The sequence below is a fragment of the Hylaeus anthracinus genome, unplaced genomic scaffold (assembly GCF_026225885.1).
Source record: "Hylaeus anthracinus isolate JK02 unplaced genomic scaffold, UHH_iyHylAnth1.0_haploid 11994, whole genome shotgun sequence".
Taxonomy (NCBI): Eukaryota; Metazoa; Arthropoda; class Insecta; order Hymenoptera; family Colletidae; genus Hylaeus; species Hylaeus anthracinus.
The window spans coordinates 2,594,467-2,612,366 of record NW_026534341.1 but is presented as its reverse complement, the minus strand read 5'-3'; the positions used below and the strand labels follow the sequence as shown (position 1 = coordinate 2,612,366).

The following is a 17,900-nucleotide window of genomic DNA, read 5'->3' as shown; positions in this document are numbered from 1 at the left end:
GACAAATTTTCTTTGTTGATATTGTAGACAAATTTTCTTTTTTATTCAGAGACACGCGTACTCGAATAATAGATGAATCGATACACTATGTAGCGATTTGTTTACTATGTTTGTATTATTAAACAATTTGCATAAGGAATTTCCATTCGTTCGTCAATGTTCAATGTAACTTTATAATTTAGATCGTACTTATAGATCTGAAGCTGTTTATCCAATATTTTAGAGCATTCTAAGCGTTTAGGTAAGAATTTTGTTCGGATCTATATTCGAACTATTCTGATTTGATTTCATTCGCTTTCGACTTGTAGAAGTCAAGCTTGAGTTCATGCGGGAACTTAAGTAAAAATAATAAATGACGTAAGAAGAAAGAAAAGAACGAAGTTAACTCCGGTGACTTCGATGCTGTATTTTTAAAACTTCATTCAATTCGTTTCCTTATGTACAAGTATCAACGTAGGTATTGGACAATATCAAAACAATTTCATTCTGCTACAGTAATAAAATCAGTAATACGCTATCAGGTACTACCGTCATTATTGAATTGAATCTTTCTTAATTATTTGTACCTTACATTACACGCAAAAAATAACACCAATGACTCTCAATATCTTAAATCGCGTATGTTGTAAGCACGCTATAAATTTCATGAATTTATAAAATATGCTGATGTGGAAAACATACCGAAAATATATTTTGCTTCATAAATTTATACATTAATTTTGAATTCGACATAAATGGATATATTTTGTATATCCTCGGCATAAATGTCCACTGAGAACCAACGTTCAAAACGGCGTGTTCTACTCACGTTTGAGTTCGGAGCCGTCAGGCGTGCATTTTCCTTCGTCCATCAAACATTTGAAATAGTTGGTCAAGAGTCGGTCGCTGTTCAGAATTTGGTCCACGTTGATGTTGTCGAACTTGTTCGTGTATTTCTTCTCGTCGGATTGGGCATAAGCGATCGCCACGAAGGCGAGCAAACAGAACGCTGCGAATTTCATGGCTGCGCCGAGAGAGAAATTTGAATTAGAACAGTGGCATTCGATTGGTTCACCAGTAAACTGCAAGTTGGATTTCTTCGAAGCCTCTGCGGCCAAGTGACAATCACGACAGAACAACCGACATCGTATCTATCGAATGGAGAACGTCAAGTTGACACCTCAAGGCAATCAAGAGTCCCAGTTCGAAGGAGAAATTAGCTTGCGACGCAATTCATCGCCGCGGAATGGGAGTGTTTGTTTTCAAGATTCGGCCGAAATTGTTTCAAACATAGTTTTACAGAATGTCTAATTATAGAGAAGATCCAGTGACGTAATTATTTAACGGAATTATTAGCAAGCACGTGCGAATTCGTCTGCTTTCCGGAATGCTAATGCTTAGAAGCACGAGAATATTTCTGCAATTTGTACAGTTCCTACCTTCTCGATTAAACAAAATATGCAAAAAGAAAAGAAATATAAATCGATCGGTGAAACAATAGGCGACACGCGAGAGAACGAAAGGTTTGATTCGGAATGCTGGATTAGAAACTGATCCAAGGGAAGATTTCAAAAGGGTCTTCGTACGACGTATTAATACCATAAGTTTCGTTTGTAAATTAAAAATCAAACTGTGCTTCTTTCAACGACTTTTAACCACTTTTCAAAAACAAATACTCCACTGCGTTCGTCATAGTTGAATTTCATTACAAGTTTCGACTCTATTTTTGAACAGCTCGCAAGGAACAATTATTTTCGCGAGAGAACGGACACTCGGAGACGTGCGACACTCACTCACCTGAACGTATTAGCTGCGATTAGATGCGATTCTAAAGATGTCCTGGCTGACGGCACTTATATATGCTCAGTCTCCGGTGGTAGGATCAATCGAGGTGGTAGAGACCAAGGTGGCCGAAGGTGGGAACAACTACGGCGGAACCCCACCTGGAAATTTGTTCTTTAGCTTTGTTTTGTTGGAATTTCGTGGAAAATATTCGATCTGTTTGCTCGACGCGATACGACGCGCATTTTAACGCCATTTTCCTTCTTCCTGGTGTGCGACGAGGTCTCTTCAAGACGCTTCTGATCGCGCAAGATCGACGTTGATGCGATTACCGTGGAATACAATCGTTCCTTTCGATAAACATTCCCAAAAAAATCCGATGTTTAGTGACTTTCGAACGAAAGATACGTAATTACTCGATATCTTTGCTATTTTATATTATTCGTACATACGTTTGCTGTCTTAATAACTTCTAGGTAAACGAAGAATATGTTTCCACTTGTGTTCCACACGACCGATCTCCGATCAGTTCCTGATTTTGTTGCTATCGTAATTTAATAAATATCAGTTCAATTTAAATAGTAATTCAAATATTCTCGAATATATCCGCGGTGTTCGTTACTAGTTTACGTTTAAACTGTACCTCGGGTTCTCTGCAGAAATAAATGAAATATCTGTAATCGATACCAATAAAAAATTCATGTACATATCGAGGAAATGAAAATACTTACGTAAAAATATCGTTAATCGCTGAATTCTGAACCATTTCTCTGGCCTCTGGTGGATACGTTTGACGTTTGCATTTCGAATCATCTGAAAATGAAATAACATCAGTTCAAGGATTTCGAAGATAAATTACGAGAAACCTAATACCAAACGGTTCAATTAAAATTCATATTTTAATCTGAAAAATTCGATTTGGTGCGAACGTGGTTACTAGGACAGATTGCAGATATTAATTTGCATATACTTCATTTTTATTTGCATCGAACGAACCCAAACTCAGAAGGAAATCTCCAGGACTATACTATGCGTTTTTCCTTCTCCGTCTTGTCCTATCAAACAGCTTTAATTTTTTACATTTTGCTGCATTCCTTTTTAACCGATGCCGTGTCAATTTCTGAGACAGAAAACAACGGCAGACCAGTGACGTGATCAGCAATTCCGAGGCTGGAGTTTTAAAATTTATGACAGAGCCCTTTTAAAAATAAGCTAACATTTCAAGAATCTGAATTTATACGGGAATATTTATTCGATTTATCGAACTAATAGTCATTTTCTCTATCTGGATTTTTAATATACATTCAAATTGGGCCTTGCAAGCAACTTTAAATAAATTTTCCATGCATTTTTTCCAAGTGTAAACTGACATATGTAATTTCATATAAATTACACATGTTTTGTGCTGCTGATAGTTGAATAGTTGAAAAAGATCATGTAACGAATGATTGTGTATTTATTCTTTTGTTACTGCCAAAAATAATTATTTCAACACAATTTTGTACGTCAATTACATGGTCCACACAAGATGATAATATTCAGTTGTAAATGGAAAGCAAAATACAGAGAAACGTTTGTAAGTTAGAGTTTAACAGCACTTGTTGACAGGTTTGTTTCTATGTATTTCGAAAATGTTCGGGGATAACCATAATGACGCAAGCCAGGGGAACTTGAATTTATTCATGAGATTGTTTCAAAAGACATTCAAACACAAATCATTGGATCGAGGATCGACTAACGAAACAATTCATCTTTCGATAATGTAATATGCAAATATCTAAAGCGAATGTTTAGTCGAAGAAATGTGGTAATTCTAATGAATAGTTGCTCAAGTGTAAAACTACTTGTTACGTGTGCTAATCTTCTCTTATGGAGAAAATCGTGTATACTTGAATAAAATGATGTTCTTTGCATTTTCAAACATGATATATTTGATGCGTAATCGTTTTTACTTTTACTTCTACTTTCACTTTTATTTGCGAAGAATCGTATGTATCTTTTTCGTCGTTATGGTCAGTTAGTTAAACTATTACACAGTAGTATATACGTAGTGATACACAGTAGTATTTATTAGGTGATAACAGAAATGTTAATTGTTTTTTTTTTACGGTAATTGGAAGCAACACTTTTTGTCCTCCCATGATTAATCATGTCAGAAATACTCTAATATCGACCGACTCATGCCTGTAATTGATTTCAGTAATTACGTGTGAGTAAAAAATTTGTTTACAGAAAGTCTCACATATACCTCAGAATATTTGCAGGCTATATCGCACGAACGCATTGAATATTACGTACGTATGTAATAATAATCACATAATATTGAAATAAAAGAAGGGAAAAAATTTGAAAAATAATGAATAAATAATATATACATTTTCATAGGACAGATTAGACGAAATTTTAATGTAATTTTAATAAGCATAAATATAATTCCAACTAAGAAAATTTCATCCAATGAGAATTGTAACAGTTTAAAATGATTCATCAATTTAATTGAGTAGCTAGGTATTAGTAGTAAGGTGTGATTTAGTGTCTCTGAATGTATTGAAAATAACAAGTGGAAAATTAAAACCCAGTGACAAATTAAAAATATATCACTGCGTTACACTGAGGTCAACTTATGACTATTACGGGATCAAGGTTTAAGGAAAGTTTTTGCTTTATATTTTTCCTTAATAATTACATATTCATGAGTGGAACGAGTTTAATGTTTTCGATATATATATACAATAAATATTTCTTAAAGCATACAGCACGTGTAGTGGAAATATTTGAAAGTAACTGTCTGTTGTAGATCGTTGTCAAAGAAATTTCCTGTTGATCGCACCTGCAAAAAATTTGTATAAAATACAACACGAAAGCTTTTTTTGTGGTATACATTTGAATTCAAACGTTTTCTAGATAAGCAACGTTACCTCGACACGACAATGTATATAAATTATAAATAAACTTCTATAAAAACTAAATCGAATGGCTTACATCAACATCATGCTCCAAGCATCTTAAAAGCACTGAAACTACCGTATCCTTGACATTAATCGTCAAGTTTCGAAATTAGCGAATCTTATATCCTCGCGTGTGCTTATATAACTGCAATAATAGTATTTTCGGAGTGTCTTTTCCACGGCCTGCAAAATATACGAATTAAAACGACAGAGATAAACTTGGATGAACTTCGAAATGAATTCTTAACACTTGTTTTTCAGTTACGCTATATTTCAGGCTCTTGTGAAAACAATTATTCATGTTTTTAGCCATTGTGGAATCGTACAACACCGAGTCACTAAGTATTACGATTCTGTAAATGTCACTGCAATTACACCGTGCGTGCATTGAGATTTCCATTAAATGGAGACCTAAAAAAAAAACCAATCATAATGTATAATTTGTATCATTTTTATGATTCACAAATCTGCATTATAGGTAGGAGCAACCTTTTGGAAGTAGTTGATTATTAAATAAAAAGTATTAAATAAAAAAAAAATAAAAAAAAAATGCTAGAGATCTATTCGCAAAACCTTTCAAAATAAGGCTATCGACGATGCCTCCTGTACGTTAAAAAACTAATTAGCCCGCGAAAGTATGTTAAGCGTTACTTGCATCCGTTTTGCGAGTTGTCATAATGGCTGAGCCTTCGAAATAAATATAAGTAGCGTTTCAGTCTAGCGGAGATTTCAACGCGCGGAGGATGCAATTACAGTGACACATATTGTATAATCGTAATCGGTGGAATTGAAAAAAGCGATGAGAAAAGTACGTACGCGTTATTCGAACAACGAAGGACGTCGTTTAAGAGTAAAAAATAAAAGAAAGAAAAAAAAAAAAAAGTGACGGAGTCGTTATACGCGGTTGATTCATGAAACGTTAACGAGTGATGGCGTGCCACGTTACTCGCATTCGTTCGATTGCAATGTAGATGGAATTGTTGAATATGTAGGTAAATTTTACTTGTAAAATGTTCTTTAACTTTGCTCGCAACATCGTGCGTCATTCGTTGAAAATTGGTTCTCGCGATAGTCGTTGCAAAAACCGTTCGAATATCGTATAAGATTCATGATCTGATCACGGCGCGAACAAACCTGATGGATACAAAGGGTGAGTACATTTTTGATTTCGATTTTTCTCCAATTTTCCGATATCTTGTGGGTTCGTCCACCGACACCGAACATAAACAAACTATTTTGAAAGTTTTGGAAGATTGTAACTCCAGTATAAAAATGATGCATCACATAATTTGATATAATTGCTGCATGGTACTATGGTAAGATGATTAACTAGAATGGATAGTAATTCTCGTGACGAGGGAATGCGTCGAAATAATTAGCGATGCAGTTATCCATTGGAAAAACTAGAGCTCCATGCTTACATAGTTTACTCATACTATTGATTAATGACGAAGAATCAGATGATCGTATCGCACGCTAAATATCAATGTCATTAAGAAGCAATTAGTTACAAGAAAATATATGGTAATGCTAAAATGATTAATGTTGAAATGAAGAGACTTGACCAATATTAATTTATTCTACTGTTCGACACACGCTACAATTACTGGATTGCGGTTGCTTGTGCATTTATGGCAAATGAACGTTATAAAAATATTGGGCAAATTGATGAGAATTTGGACAAATGCAAAAATCGATAAAACAGAAAATACGAATTTGCATAAATATCCGCAGTCTAATAGTTATTAATTCGGAGAAGATACGGATACCTGGAAAAATATGCGATTTTACAAGGAATGTACTCCCTCGGCACGACGAATTATTCCTGAAACGAGCTTGTGGTTAATAGATGGGAAAAGTTCTTATTGAGAATCGAGTCATACATGAAATAAACAAAACCAGAAGCGGAGACCATGTTGTCGCGGCGTTTAGATTTTACGTCAATGGCTTGTATCTGAAGACGGAAGTATCGGGACTAATGCAATATGATACTTCCGTGTTGACTCGTCAGTCGTGTATGCACCACTTATCCCGATACTTCCGCTTAATCTATAATCCACATGTCATGAAAAAACGATCGCCATTATCTCAGAAATCTCATTTTAACTGCTAAGTTTCCGAGTTTCATTCTTTGTTTCAAATTGACTGGTATATTTAAGAAACGAACTGTAATAGTTATTACGTAAAATATTTGACATACGTTTGCATGATACCGTCAGAAACGTATACTTCTCTTTTTCTTCGTACGTTTACTTACGGCTTTTACGGATACCAACTAAGCAAACTTCCTGAAATCGGGGGAAAAAAAGGACAAGTTACATTTCACTGCTTCTACGTATTGAAATAAATAACAGGCGCCTTTTTAAGGGAAAATACCTATTGTACAGTTTATTTTATACATTTAACGACCGTTTGATTCGAGTACAAGATTGAAAGCATTTCTCGCATCGAAATATTAGTTCTTGAAAAAATTCCTAAACCAACGAGGCGTTAACGGACGCGTTTCGCGTCACACGGATTTCTCAAAATAACGTCACATCGATTTCGAAACGATTCAAATTTTCCGATCACAGTCACTCTTTTACCGTTCCACGAACGTAAGACTCTTTTCGTTCTCCATCGTTTTCGTACGCAACGGAAAATATCAGTGCGGATGACATTTACTAAACTTTATAAAAGTTAAAATGCAGTGCTTGGTTCGTCTGCTGCGATTCTTTCTATCAGCATTTATTATTTTTTTTTCTTTTTTTCTTCACAAATTTATATATTATTGTTTTCGGTAGTTACAGGAAGGCATGCTGATCACTTCTTTGTTTGAGGTAACCTCGTCTACACAGGGCGTCAAATGATTTCTAATCAAATATACGCCGACAACGTAAACTAACAAGTATCGGTAGACAAGTTTGTACGTTTACAAACGAAAGAATTATAACTCGTCGGTCTTGAAACAAGCTATTATTTAATTTATGTTTCGATCTTTTATTTTAGAATGATCGTACCTCTCAAGCAAAAAGAATATTTATCATTTAATATTTGTTTTTTAAATTTTGTGTACGTAGTCGAAAAATCTTTTCTGCTTTTTCTTTTTTTTTTTTTTTTTGCTTAGAAGAGATCAATCACATTAATTTATCTATTAATTTAGAAGATGGCAGAAAGGACACTGCAGACCTAAAATAAATAATAGTTTGTTTTAAACAACAAAATCATCATCCTCGAATCTGTAACATAAAATTGTTATACACATGGCATCGTTTTTAAAAAAATCTTGAGATACGAATCCGTCGAGTACGCCTGCGTTTGTCACACATGAGAACGAAGCAGGTTTCGGTATAAAAACCGACATCTTCATGATTCACATCAAGTATCCTAATTTATATAAGGAAAAAAAAAAAAACATTCGAATACAAAATTCAACGACTGCGCGTTATCATTTTGAACATAATAAAAAATTCTGTACAGTTCATGGAAAAATTCTTGTACGCCCTCGAAGAAGAGAATACAATAGTAGAACTTCGATCATTGCGCGTGCGAATTAAAAATTTCTGCAAATTATGGAAGTAACGAATCCAATAAAAAAAAAGCTCCACTTGTACGAACTATCTTCGTTATCTATGTTCATTTCTACAGACGACAAAATTTTATTAGAATAACAACAATTTATTTGCTACGTTCATTCCATTAAAGAATCGTTCTCTTAGAATTCAAATTATAATTTTTATTATATAAACGAAACATCAAGAATTTGTTGTTAATTCTGTTTTCGTTATTCGAAATTTTTATCCGAATAAGACTTTTGCTCATCTATGTTTACAACCATGATTTCAAAAAATGGAAACAGTTTAGCGAAGCATGTCTTTGAATTCAACGTCAGCCGTTGACTGCGAATATTTCAACTTACCTGAAAATGGGTTAAGGTAAACTCCCTAACACGAGAACAATTATTAGCTCTGATACCGTAAGAATCAGAAGAGTCGACAAGAAACATGTTTAAGAAAACAAAATAGTTTTCTTAATCGTACTAGATACAATCTTTCCTGTAAAAAACAGCTCGTACAGTTGATACAGTCCATAAATGGAATAGAACAAAGTGGATATTTAAAGAATTCAAATGAAAAATCTAAAGCATTACTCAAATATGGTATGATGGCTAAACGTAACAAGAGTGACACATTGATCTGAATTCCATACATAACTCCACTCTAAAGACATTAACTCGAGAGACTAGTACCGCAAAGTTGAGAAATTGTACAGGATGGGCGAAATTTCAATCTAGATCTAGATTCTAGATTCTAGATAAACACGTCGAATAAGAAATAAAAGTAAAAATATGAATCATAGAATGATGTGTATCACAGTGAACAAACAAAAATTTAACTGTTCAATCAAACAGCAAATGTTGCCCGTCTCTATGTACGGATAGCAATGACGACAAAATTCCGAAGAAATAATGAAGGAAATCTTCTATCATTACGTTTGACCCTTCCAACAGTTTAATTTCGTCCTTGGACAATCTTCGTATGCCTATAAGTAACGCTGTTAGGTGTTGCCATTTAAATGGTCCACCTTGTAGTATAATAACACGGGACGAAGCTACTTTGGATAGGGAACTCGACGACGCTTCGGGTGAAATTATTGAGGTAAATGGACAAAAGACGAAGGTTGACAATCGTAACCGTGATGGATGGAAGAAAACATGTGTATTTACACGGTTCGAGAATGTGTCAAGAACATTCGAGCCCGTAAGGCACGTAATCGTATTAATAATATTTTTTTTTTTGGAGTGTTTGCTTGTGCCTCACCCTGCCATAAATAAATATAAAACATTGTAAATAAATGTAGTACAAGAACTCGAATTTTATGGGTTCACCTACGCTCATGAATGCAGAATGAACGAAAGACAATGATCCGTTTAATCGAATATCAAGCATGCGTACTCGACGTATCTCGAAACTCAATATTTTTTCATTTACGTAACATCACACAGAACAACCTTTACAGAAATTGTTCGGCTCTCCTTTTCATTAGGCTAGGTATGACCTTGTTTATCGGTACGCGAGTTACAAGACATCCCGTGTTTGGTCGGCTGAACAGCCTACGCGTAGTGGACCCATCTCTTATACAAATATTCCAGTCAAACGACAGGCTAGTTGATCTGCGTATGGTTTCGCAGCGCAGAACGTAAAAGTTAAACGAACTTAAAGTCTTTGTCTTTAAGCGTGGTAAGCGGACGACACAAGTGGCTTAAAAAAAGACTGCGAACTTAGTAGTACGACAAAACGAAGATAAAATTAAATTTGGCATCGCTACAATTCGAGCCCCTTAAGAATCTCAACTTCCATTGGTCGACTTTCGAGTCGTCCAACCGACGGAAATGAAAAAAAAAAAAAAAAAAAAAGGAAATAAAAAATGTTTATAAGAAATGAGTGCGAGTCTATTACAAAAATTATTTACGCCTATTTATAAACGATTCGCTGTTCACACAAGTTCGCAGAAAATAGTTTACACCGAATAAAAGGGAATAGTCTTCTACTCTCCGTAAAAAATATGAGCAGCTATTTCCCTATCTCATCACTTAGCTATTTAAGCAATACGCCATAATAAGTATTGTTTTCAACGGAAGATACTTTAGACTCTTCTTTCTTTTTTTTTTTTTATACATACAAGATTTTGTATAGTTACTCGATCGCGCGTAACTTCCTTTTTTCATGTATTTACATAGATATAGCTTTTTTTTTTTTACTTTTTTTTACATCCATACAATGATACAAGCTAACAATGATTTTTCGTTTGCCGTTTGAACTAGCGTTCAAATATCGATAAGCGCGAAAATTCGGAGAAAGACAAAATTACTTTAGAAGCAAACGAGTAATCTTGTTAGATATTTTTTTTTCTTTTAATTTTTCAAGCGTGCCAGAATGGCGAGATATATAAAAACATGCGACCAATTTATGGTAAATAAAAGCTATAAATGTGTTTTATGTAAAGCCGTCGAAGCATGCATCAAAGTGTATCTTCTCCCAAAGATGCAACAACGTGCACACTTATTACGGCACAAATATTTTCGTCATTTCGATTAATTAGAATCTATGATTTTTACTGCTAGTATTGTAAGCAACTGAAAATAATTGCTTTTTTTAAAACGTTAAAATGTCTTAAGTTCTTATGTCTTTTCTGCAATATGAGTTTGGCTTAGAACACCATCATTATCACGCTATATGCTTTTTAACGCTTCATTAGGTTACCACCATAATTTGTGCTTTAGAAGTAGTAGTATCACTAGAAAGGTACTATTTTTCATCATATATACAAATATTACACAGGCAACAAATAAATTACCTAATATCATATATTTCATGGTGATAACAAATGTCCTTATGATCTGTTTTTTGTACCATCCCTTATCAATAAGGAATCTTTTGTGTCGTTTAAAGAAATTCGACGATTGCAGAATAAAATACGTTGGTTTGCGTGTGAATCACGCATATTTCGTGAGTACTAAGAACCGTTTTAAATCGACTCATTTGAACGGAACATTAAGAACTACCTATGTTTCTGCATGGTTTTTCTTTCATTATGGTCATTAAGCTATCGTTAAATTAATATTCAATACTATCATGAATCTAACGTGTATAAATATATTACGGTGCTGTGTTTTTGAATTAAATATATTTCGATACATGCCCAACCAGTAGCATTCGAACACTGTTAGATGAAATGTCAATTGATAACGTTTCCGGGAAGATATGTTTCAATCGATTTCTCGATGTAATAAACTAAACAACCTAACCTGGATTAATGCAACATCCTTACATTTCCTTATTGTCAAGTATGGTAACAAATCACATTCAAAACAGATAGAAAGGAGTATGTGCACCTAGTAGTCTGTACAAGAAAATATTACAGTGAAAGAATTAATTGAGCAATACTTTCAATGGCTCTATAAAGGCAGTGTATGCGATTTTCTTGAACAGTGTTAAATAATTCCTAATTATACACTAAAAGATAAACGAAACCTAGGACAACGATGCTCGTTTGAACTAAACAATCGATTTTAGTTCATGTTATCGTTTTTTATGTAAACGATAACGATGATTTAATACCTGTATTCTGGAAAAGCAATTAGTAGTATCGACAACTGGCGATGAAATTGTTACAAATTACGATCAGGTTAAATTTGAAAACTTTTTACATCGATACAGCTACCGTGATCACTGTTAGGATGATAATCTATATTTTGTTACTGATAACAAAATTACGAATACGATTTTGTAGAATAGTTGAAAATACTAAATATTTTAAATATTTGTAACAATTTACCATCCACTTCGACCACTTCAATGCTCGTTATTTAACAATTTAATAGAAGAATTGCAATAAAGAATCGATAATCTATACATGTTAAATTATACACGCACGCACATTCTCTCTCTACCTGCTCTATATGTTAATTAAATCAGACTCGAATTTCAATTATATCTAAGACTTAGTTTGCAAGATAGAAGGTGACTTAGAGTTGAAATGGTCATTAATTTTTTACATATTTTATCAGTTGGCCGCGATCCAGCCATTTGCTACCAGATAATGTAGTATTTTACTCTCTGGTTCCGACTGAGGTACAACGCCAGATCTCCTATTACCATTTAGATACTCCTGTAACCACATAATTTACGCGTATAGAGACTACGCGCGAAGAAATAAGAACAATCCAGAACGATTCAAAAAGGATTGAACACTTTCCAAATGCAGTCTTCACATAAATCACGGACACTCATAGGTAGGTGCTAAGAAATGATTCTTCACTTGAGGATGTATAGATATTGATATTGGATGACACTGATCAAAAAAGGTAGGAATATGTAAGGATAGGAAGCGAATCAATCCTGAAAAAATGAAGATCATGTTCCTAAAGTACCTGATCACAGAGACAAAGCGAGGATAACTTTTGTTAAAAGAACTGCTAGAAGCCAAAAACTCTGAAAAATTTGTAAAAATTTGTTTGCAGAAATTTAAGAATTCCGATACATTCAATACTTTTTGAATCACCCTTCTGTAAACAATGAAATATAAAACGCTATTCACGAAAAAAACTTACTTGCAACAACAACGTTTTTTGCGTTAAATACTGCGTTGGCTTCAGATCAAGTTGGAGACACAAGGATTTTTCTTGCTTTGTTAACAAATGAGCCGCAGTTTCCAATTCTATGTCTCGGTCCCCTAAGTCTCCTGCTGCTGAACAAGATTTTCCGGAAGTTGTCGCAGTACAATTCTTTTCTACAGTAGAACTGGAGCTGGTAGAATGTTGGCTGGAAGAATTCAGATTGTTATCCGGCTCCGCCCACTGATTGGCTGGAGTCGTCGTCCGATTGGGATTGGTTTGACTGATTGAGGAGCTGCTGCTGGGCAAGTCTTTTGCAGTGTACTTTCGGTCGATTGAAGAGTAACTTTTTTCTTCTTCTCTGAAAAGTAGAAACGAAATATTTTACCGTCTAAATCGTCTGGATCGTAGTATCGATTAGTGATTATCTGATTTTCTGATTCTCTCTCTCTCTCTCTCTCTCTCTCTCTCTCTCTCTCTCTCTCTCTCTCTCTCTCTCTCTCTCTCTCTCTCTCCTCTCTCTCTCTCTCTCTCTCTTTCTCTATCTCTGCGAAATGAAAAGATTAATGCATTTAATTTTTAAAATACTCTTGTACCTTTTTTTTGAGGTGTGGCGGTGTATTGGTGTGGACGGCCCACTGCTGCCCTAAGTGAAATGCAAACTGATACAATCTGTTCACAAATGCCTGGCAACACGCACCACAAACAATGGAATTAGTTAATGGACAAGTAAAAGCTAGTGCATACGGTATAACTAATAAGGCACTGGTCCAAGAAACCAATTCTTGCTCGACAATACAAATATATTGCGTTACTGATATTATCAAATTTTATTTTGCATTTGCAATGAAACTCATCAAAAATAAAATACAAGCATCGGTGACCGATGCTCGTCGTATAGGGCGAAACATTTAAGACAAGTTACTCAAATAACTCATTTCTTTTAAAAACAAACAACTGTTTGGAGAATTTTTGTCTATTATCGAATCAAATCAGTTATTAAGATAACCTGTTTTAAGTGCTGCGCCATGTACGTAAATCTCTGAAGAATATTAAAAATTGCAAAAAAAAATGGCCAATGTACAAATTAAGGAGCAAAACGTAGTAATTGCAAAAAATAAACACACACTACAAAATTTAAATATTATTACAGTAAAACCTCGATTTAGTGGATTGACTAGACGGAAGAGATGTCGAACGATATCATAAGTCATTTGCATTGCAAATTTACTACTTAAGGATAATACAATTCGTTTTAACAATCAAAATTATACATTTAGTTGCACTACCAATCAAAAGTATGAGGCCAAATCTTATTAAATGCATTAAACTTTTGCACTTGTTAGGCATACAAATATATATAAAAATAAAATCATTCACATTTTTTTTGTAATATGTATCATTAATATTATTTGAATATATATTGACAAGATAATGACATCACTTTCAGAGGAGGTGGTAGGTTAAGGTGACACAATCCTTACGCTTCCGTTCAATAGCGGTACTCTGGCGGAGTGGACTACCGTACTGAAAGGGTTAAGAAATTATCCACCCATTTTTAAAGTAGCCTAATGGTAAACCAACTGATACATGTAATTTGGGAATGTACTGGCATAGGATCATCGAATTCTGTCGGTTAAATCGAGGTTTTACTGTATTTATATCTTAACATCATAGAAGTATTACTTATCAATTTCCACTTTTGCACAAGATATTTTTAATATTGTAGCTGCCTAATTACAAAGATAAATATCTTTAAAAATAATAACAATCTAAGAGCCTTACTAGCTTTTACGAATGCAAATTTCTAAAGCATTTCCAAATTCGAGTAGTTGTATCTACTATTATGAAATGATGTATGACATATATTTCAAAAAAAAAATTCTAATTGCCATTGCGTTGTAGACAAAATTATTAGACGAATGGAAGTGAATACTTACAGATTTTTTTTCGTTCCAATGGTCAGCAGCGTCATTTTGTCCCTGAGTTTGAGCTATCACTTGCTCAAAGTGAGCGCATTCTTCATGCCTTGAAATGCCATGTTCCCGATAACGATATAATTCAGTAAGACGTAACCGCAGCTCTCTTTCCCTCTCGAGGTTTGTTAAAAACTGCTCGTACTCCTGTGCTGTGTAAAACTGTGCGAATGCTCGCATTCTGTCCCTAAATTCTCTGCAAACAATACAAGTTTTTATTAGTATACTGTAAGAAAGTAAAATATTTCCTTCGGTAAATAACATTACAGTATACCTTTCCTCCTTTGTTTGCTTCCTCTTCAATGTCTTGTCTTTCCTGGATGATGCAAAGAATGCTGACACTAGTTGATAATCACGCACTACTCTTTTTCGTCGCGCTCTCTCCCTTAAATTGTTGGTATACATATCAACCTGTGCAAGTTTAAGAGCTATGTCTAAGTCATCATCCTCTGCTGGATTCAGGAATAACGAAGACACGAGCGACTCTGCTTCATGGTTGTAATCCTGTCATTTAAAAAAATATAAGATTGGATTGTCTAAAGCCGATAGGCTAATGATATGCATGAAGAATATTTATTCCAACTTACTCTTTCAAAATCATCTCGTTGCGGCATATAACCCAGTTGTGCGGCTTCCTCTGGCGTAATATCCAGCGGTGGTAACCGAGATGTGAGATCTGGCGATAGAGGTCCATGATCCGACTTAGTTTGATCCGTAAGATTTGGTTTGTAGCTGTCTGTTGGTGGCCATGTATGTTTACCGATATTGCCATCAAGGTATCTGGCAATGTATTCTTCTTTTGCTTCTGTAAGCAGGAAATAAATCATGTATATAATTTTACAATAAAATCATCCAATTCTAATTGAAAGAATGAAGAATTTACGAAGTTATACCTTCTGGCGTACGTGTTTCAATATGTTTGCTAATATCTTCCCAGTTACCATAACCAAATTGTTCAATGGCATCCAAGAGTCTAAGTTGTTCTCTAGCAGTCCAATTTCCTCTACCATTAAATATACTAATGGTACCAGAATCCTGTAAACCCAAAGGTTGATTATTCTTTTTATCAAAGAGACTATTTCGTAAAATTACAAATATTATGTTATTTACTCACCATAAACTGATAAGAGTGATCATTTCTGTGTGGACCAATTTCAGCACCAGCAGAAAAACACTGTCAACATTTGAAAATACTAAAATATTTCCTTTATTAGAAAATATTTTTTTGATAAGAATCACGTTTTGTACAGGGCCAATGACATTAGTGTACACTAACAAACAAAATTGATACAGCCAGAGGATTCTCATAAAATTATACAGAAATCAGGAAAAAAATAGAATTACTATAAATCTGTACTGGTACTTTTGTTCTGATAAAAGTAGTTTGAAATGTACATTGTACTACTTTTATCTCATAGAAACATATGACTCATGATGCCATACTAACTGACTCATCAAGTGTTCAGTGATACTCTTCTTTTATAGATCATGACAAACTTATAGTATATACAATAAATATGGAAAGCATGTAAAATTTACATAGACTGTTTCATAAATTAATATAATAATAGTAATTCAGTTAATATTTAATTGTAAATAATTTTTCAAATACTATGTTGTAGCTTGGAAACATCAAAGAGTAATCATCTTATTATAACATGTAATGTTGGTCGTCGTTAATAATTTTTATTGAGAAATATATCTTTGTTCTGGTAAGAATTAACGTTTTACTTCCTTCACATTTCTATTTTCATAAATAACTTCAATTTTACTAATACGTTAAAAATACCAATATAATGTTTACAAAATATAACTAAAAATTAAAAAAGGATGTCGACCATTACTCTAATATTTTCTGAAGAAAATTAAACGAATAATTTAATTTTGTCTGGATTTACAAGCAATTTTACAAGAAATCAATGGCTATGCCAATACTTTTGTTCGTCACTGTACGTATGCACGTGTTTCCATATGATCAGCAGTTTCATTCAAGTCGCGTGGAAGTAGTAGAGTAGTTGCAGAATAACTTGTCGACAAAAAAAAAAAAAACTGGCAGGGGTGGGGAATGAAAAAGGAATCTCAGCACGCAAAATCCAGCAAACCCGGAAGGATAGACGAAGACGTGCTAGAGAAAGAGGTGGAGAACGAGGAGGGGGGAAGAGACGCGGACACGTGACCGAGAAACAGGCGTTCACTCGACTCACCTGCAAACAGAGGTCGAAATCCGGGCATTCGACGCATCTTACACGTAAACCCGTGATGTCCTCTTGACAATAGGTGCAGTTGTATTTAGCATACAAATCTGAAATTGGAGAGTCGCAGCACATTAGTATAACGATGAATGTTCGCACGAGTCGAGGTCTATATTCTCACGGTCGAGGTAAATACATACCCGCCATTATTGTCCTGCAGGGTTCTTCCAGAACGATCCGGATGACGTCACCGCATGCCAGAAACCCATAAGTTTACGTATCACGTACACTGAGTGAGCGAGCTCAGCCCCATTTTTTCCGCGAAATCGTACGAAAACGCGGAAAAATTGTGGTGCGCCCGCCAGGACGCTCTACTTAACGTGCAAGCGTAAACTCGTAACGAATCTGATTGGAAAAAATGTTGTTTACGACTGTTGCGTCGCGAAACGAGTACGCATGCGTTTCCTGTCCCACCACTTAGGTAAACTGCGCATCAGTTTCGCCAACTTCACGACGCGAAAGAGGTCGCCCCACCACCGCAATCCGGGATATACTGAGTCCGGGCGAATTTAAATAAAAGCAATCACGTCCTAACGCTTCTCAATTTTCTTCGTTCAAAACTTGTAATTTCCTGAATACATTAGGACGTTTCCAATAGAATTACGAATTCTTAGTCTCGCTGTTGCTGGAAAATGCTGGTTGTGAGTAAATATTTATACAATTATACTTTTAAATGAATTTTTATGGCTCGTTCGTTATAAGAGTCGACTATATCAATGTATCTCTGTTTCGAGATAGACAAGATTTTGCATTTCTATTTCCACGATAATTATGAAGTACAACAGATGAGACTCTCGAACAATTATGTGACTAGTATCGTGCATAAATAATTGTAATTTATAAAATTAATAGGTTCAACGATCGAAGC

The 17,900-nt window shown here is 34.6% G+C and overlaps 2 protein-coding genes across 4 annotated transcripts in view; both read right to left on the bottom strand.

The window, feature by feature from the left end:
* The window catches only part of LOC128888767 (ejaculatory bulb-specific protein 3-like), a 2,648-nt gene extending 835 nt beyond the window's left edge, over positions 1-1,813 (bottom strand). Inside the window, exons 1-2 of the mRNA XM_054145888.1 lie at positions 1,777-1,813; positions 809-1,003 (exon numbers count right to left, since the gene is read on the bottom strand). Coding sequence (XP_054001863.1) covers positions 809-1,001 — 193 coding nt within the window. The 5' untranslated portion in view covers positions 1,002-1,003; positions 1,777-1,813. The remainder of the gene's footprint in view (positions 1-808; positions 1,004-1,776) is intronic.
* Positions 1,814-10,104: 8,291 nt separating this feature from the next.
* Positions 10,105-17,437, bottom strand: LOC128888746 (transcriptional adapter 2B). Of its 3 annotated transcripts, none has more exons than XM_054145855.1 (10): positions 17,173-17,437; positions 16,985-17,082; positions 15,895-15,954; positions 15,674-15,815; positions 15,368-15,585; positions 15,055-15,284; positions 14,745-14,976; positions 13,401-13,450; positions 12,798-13,165; positions 10,105-12,356 (listed from the first exon to the last, which is right to left on the bottom strand). In XM_054145855.1, exons 1-10 carry the CDS (start codon positions 17,177-17,179, stop codon positions 12,343-12,345), a joined length of 1,419 nt encoding a protein of 472 aa, XP_054001830.1. In that variant the 5' UTR covers positions 17,180-17,437; the 3' UTR covers positions 10,105-12,342. The 3 variants fall into 3 exon arrangements, with proteins under 3 accessions (XP_054001830.1, XP_054001829.1, XP_054001831.1); XM_054145854.1 differs by having other exon boundaries at positions 10,105-12,359; positions 12,802-13,165; XM_054145856.1 differs by lacking the exon at positions 10,105-12,356 and having other exon boundaries at positions 12,890-13,165; positions 13,401-13,490.
* Between the last annotated feature and the right edge of the window lie 463 nt (positions 17,438-17,900).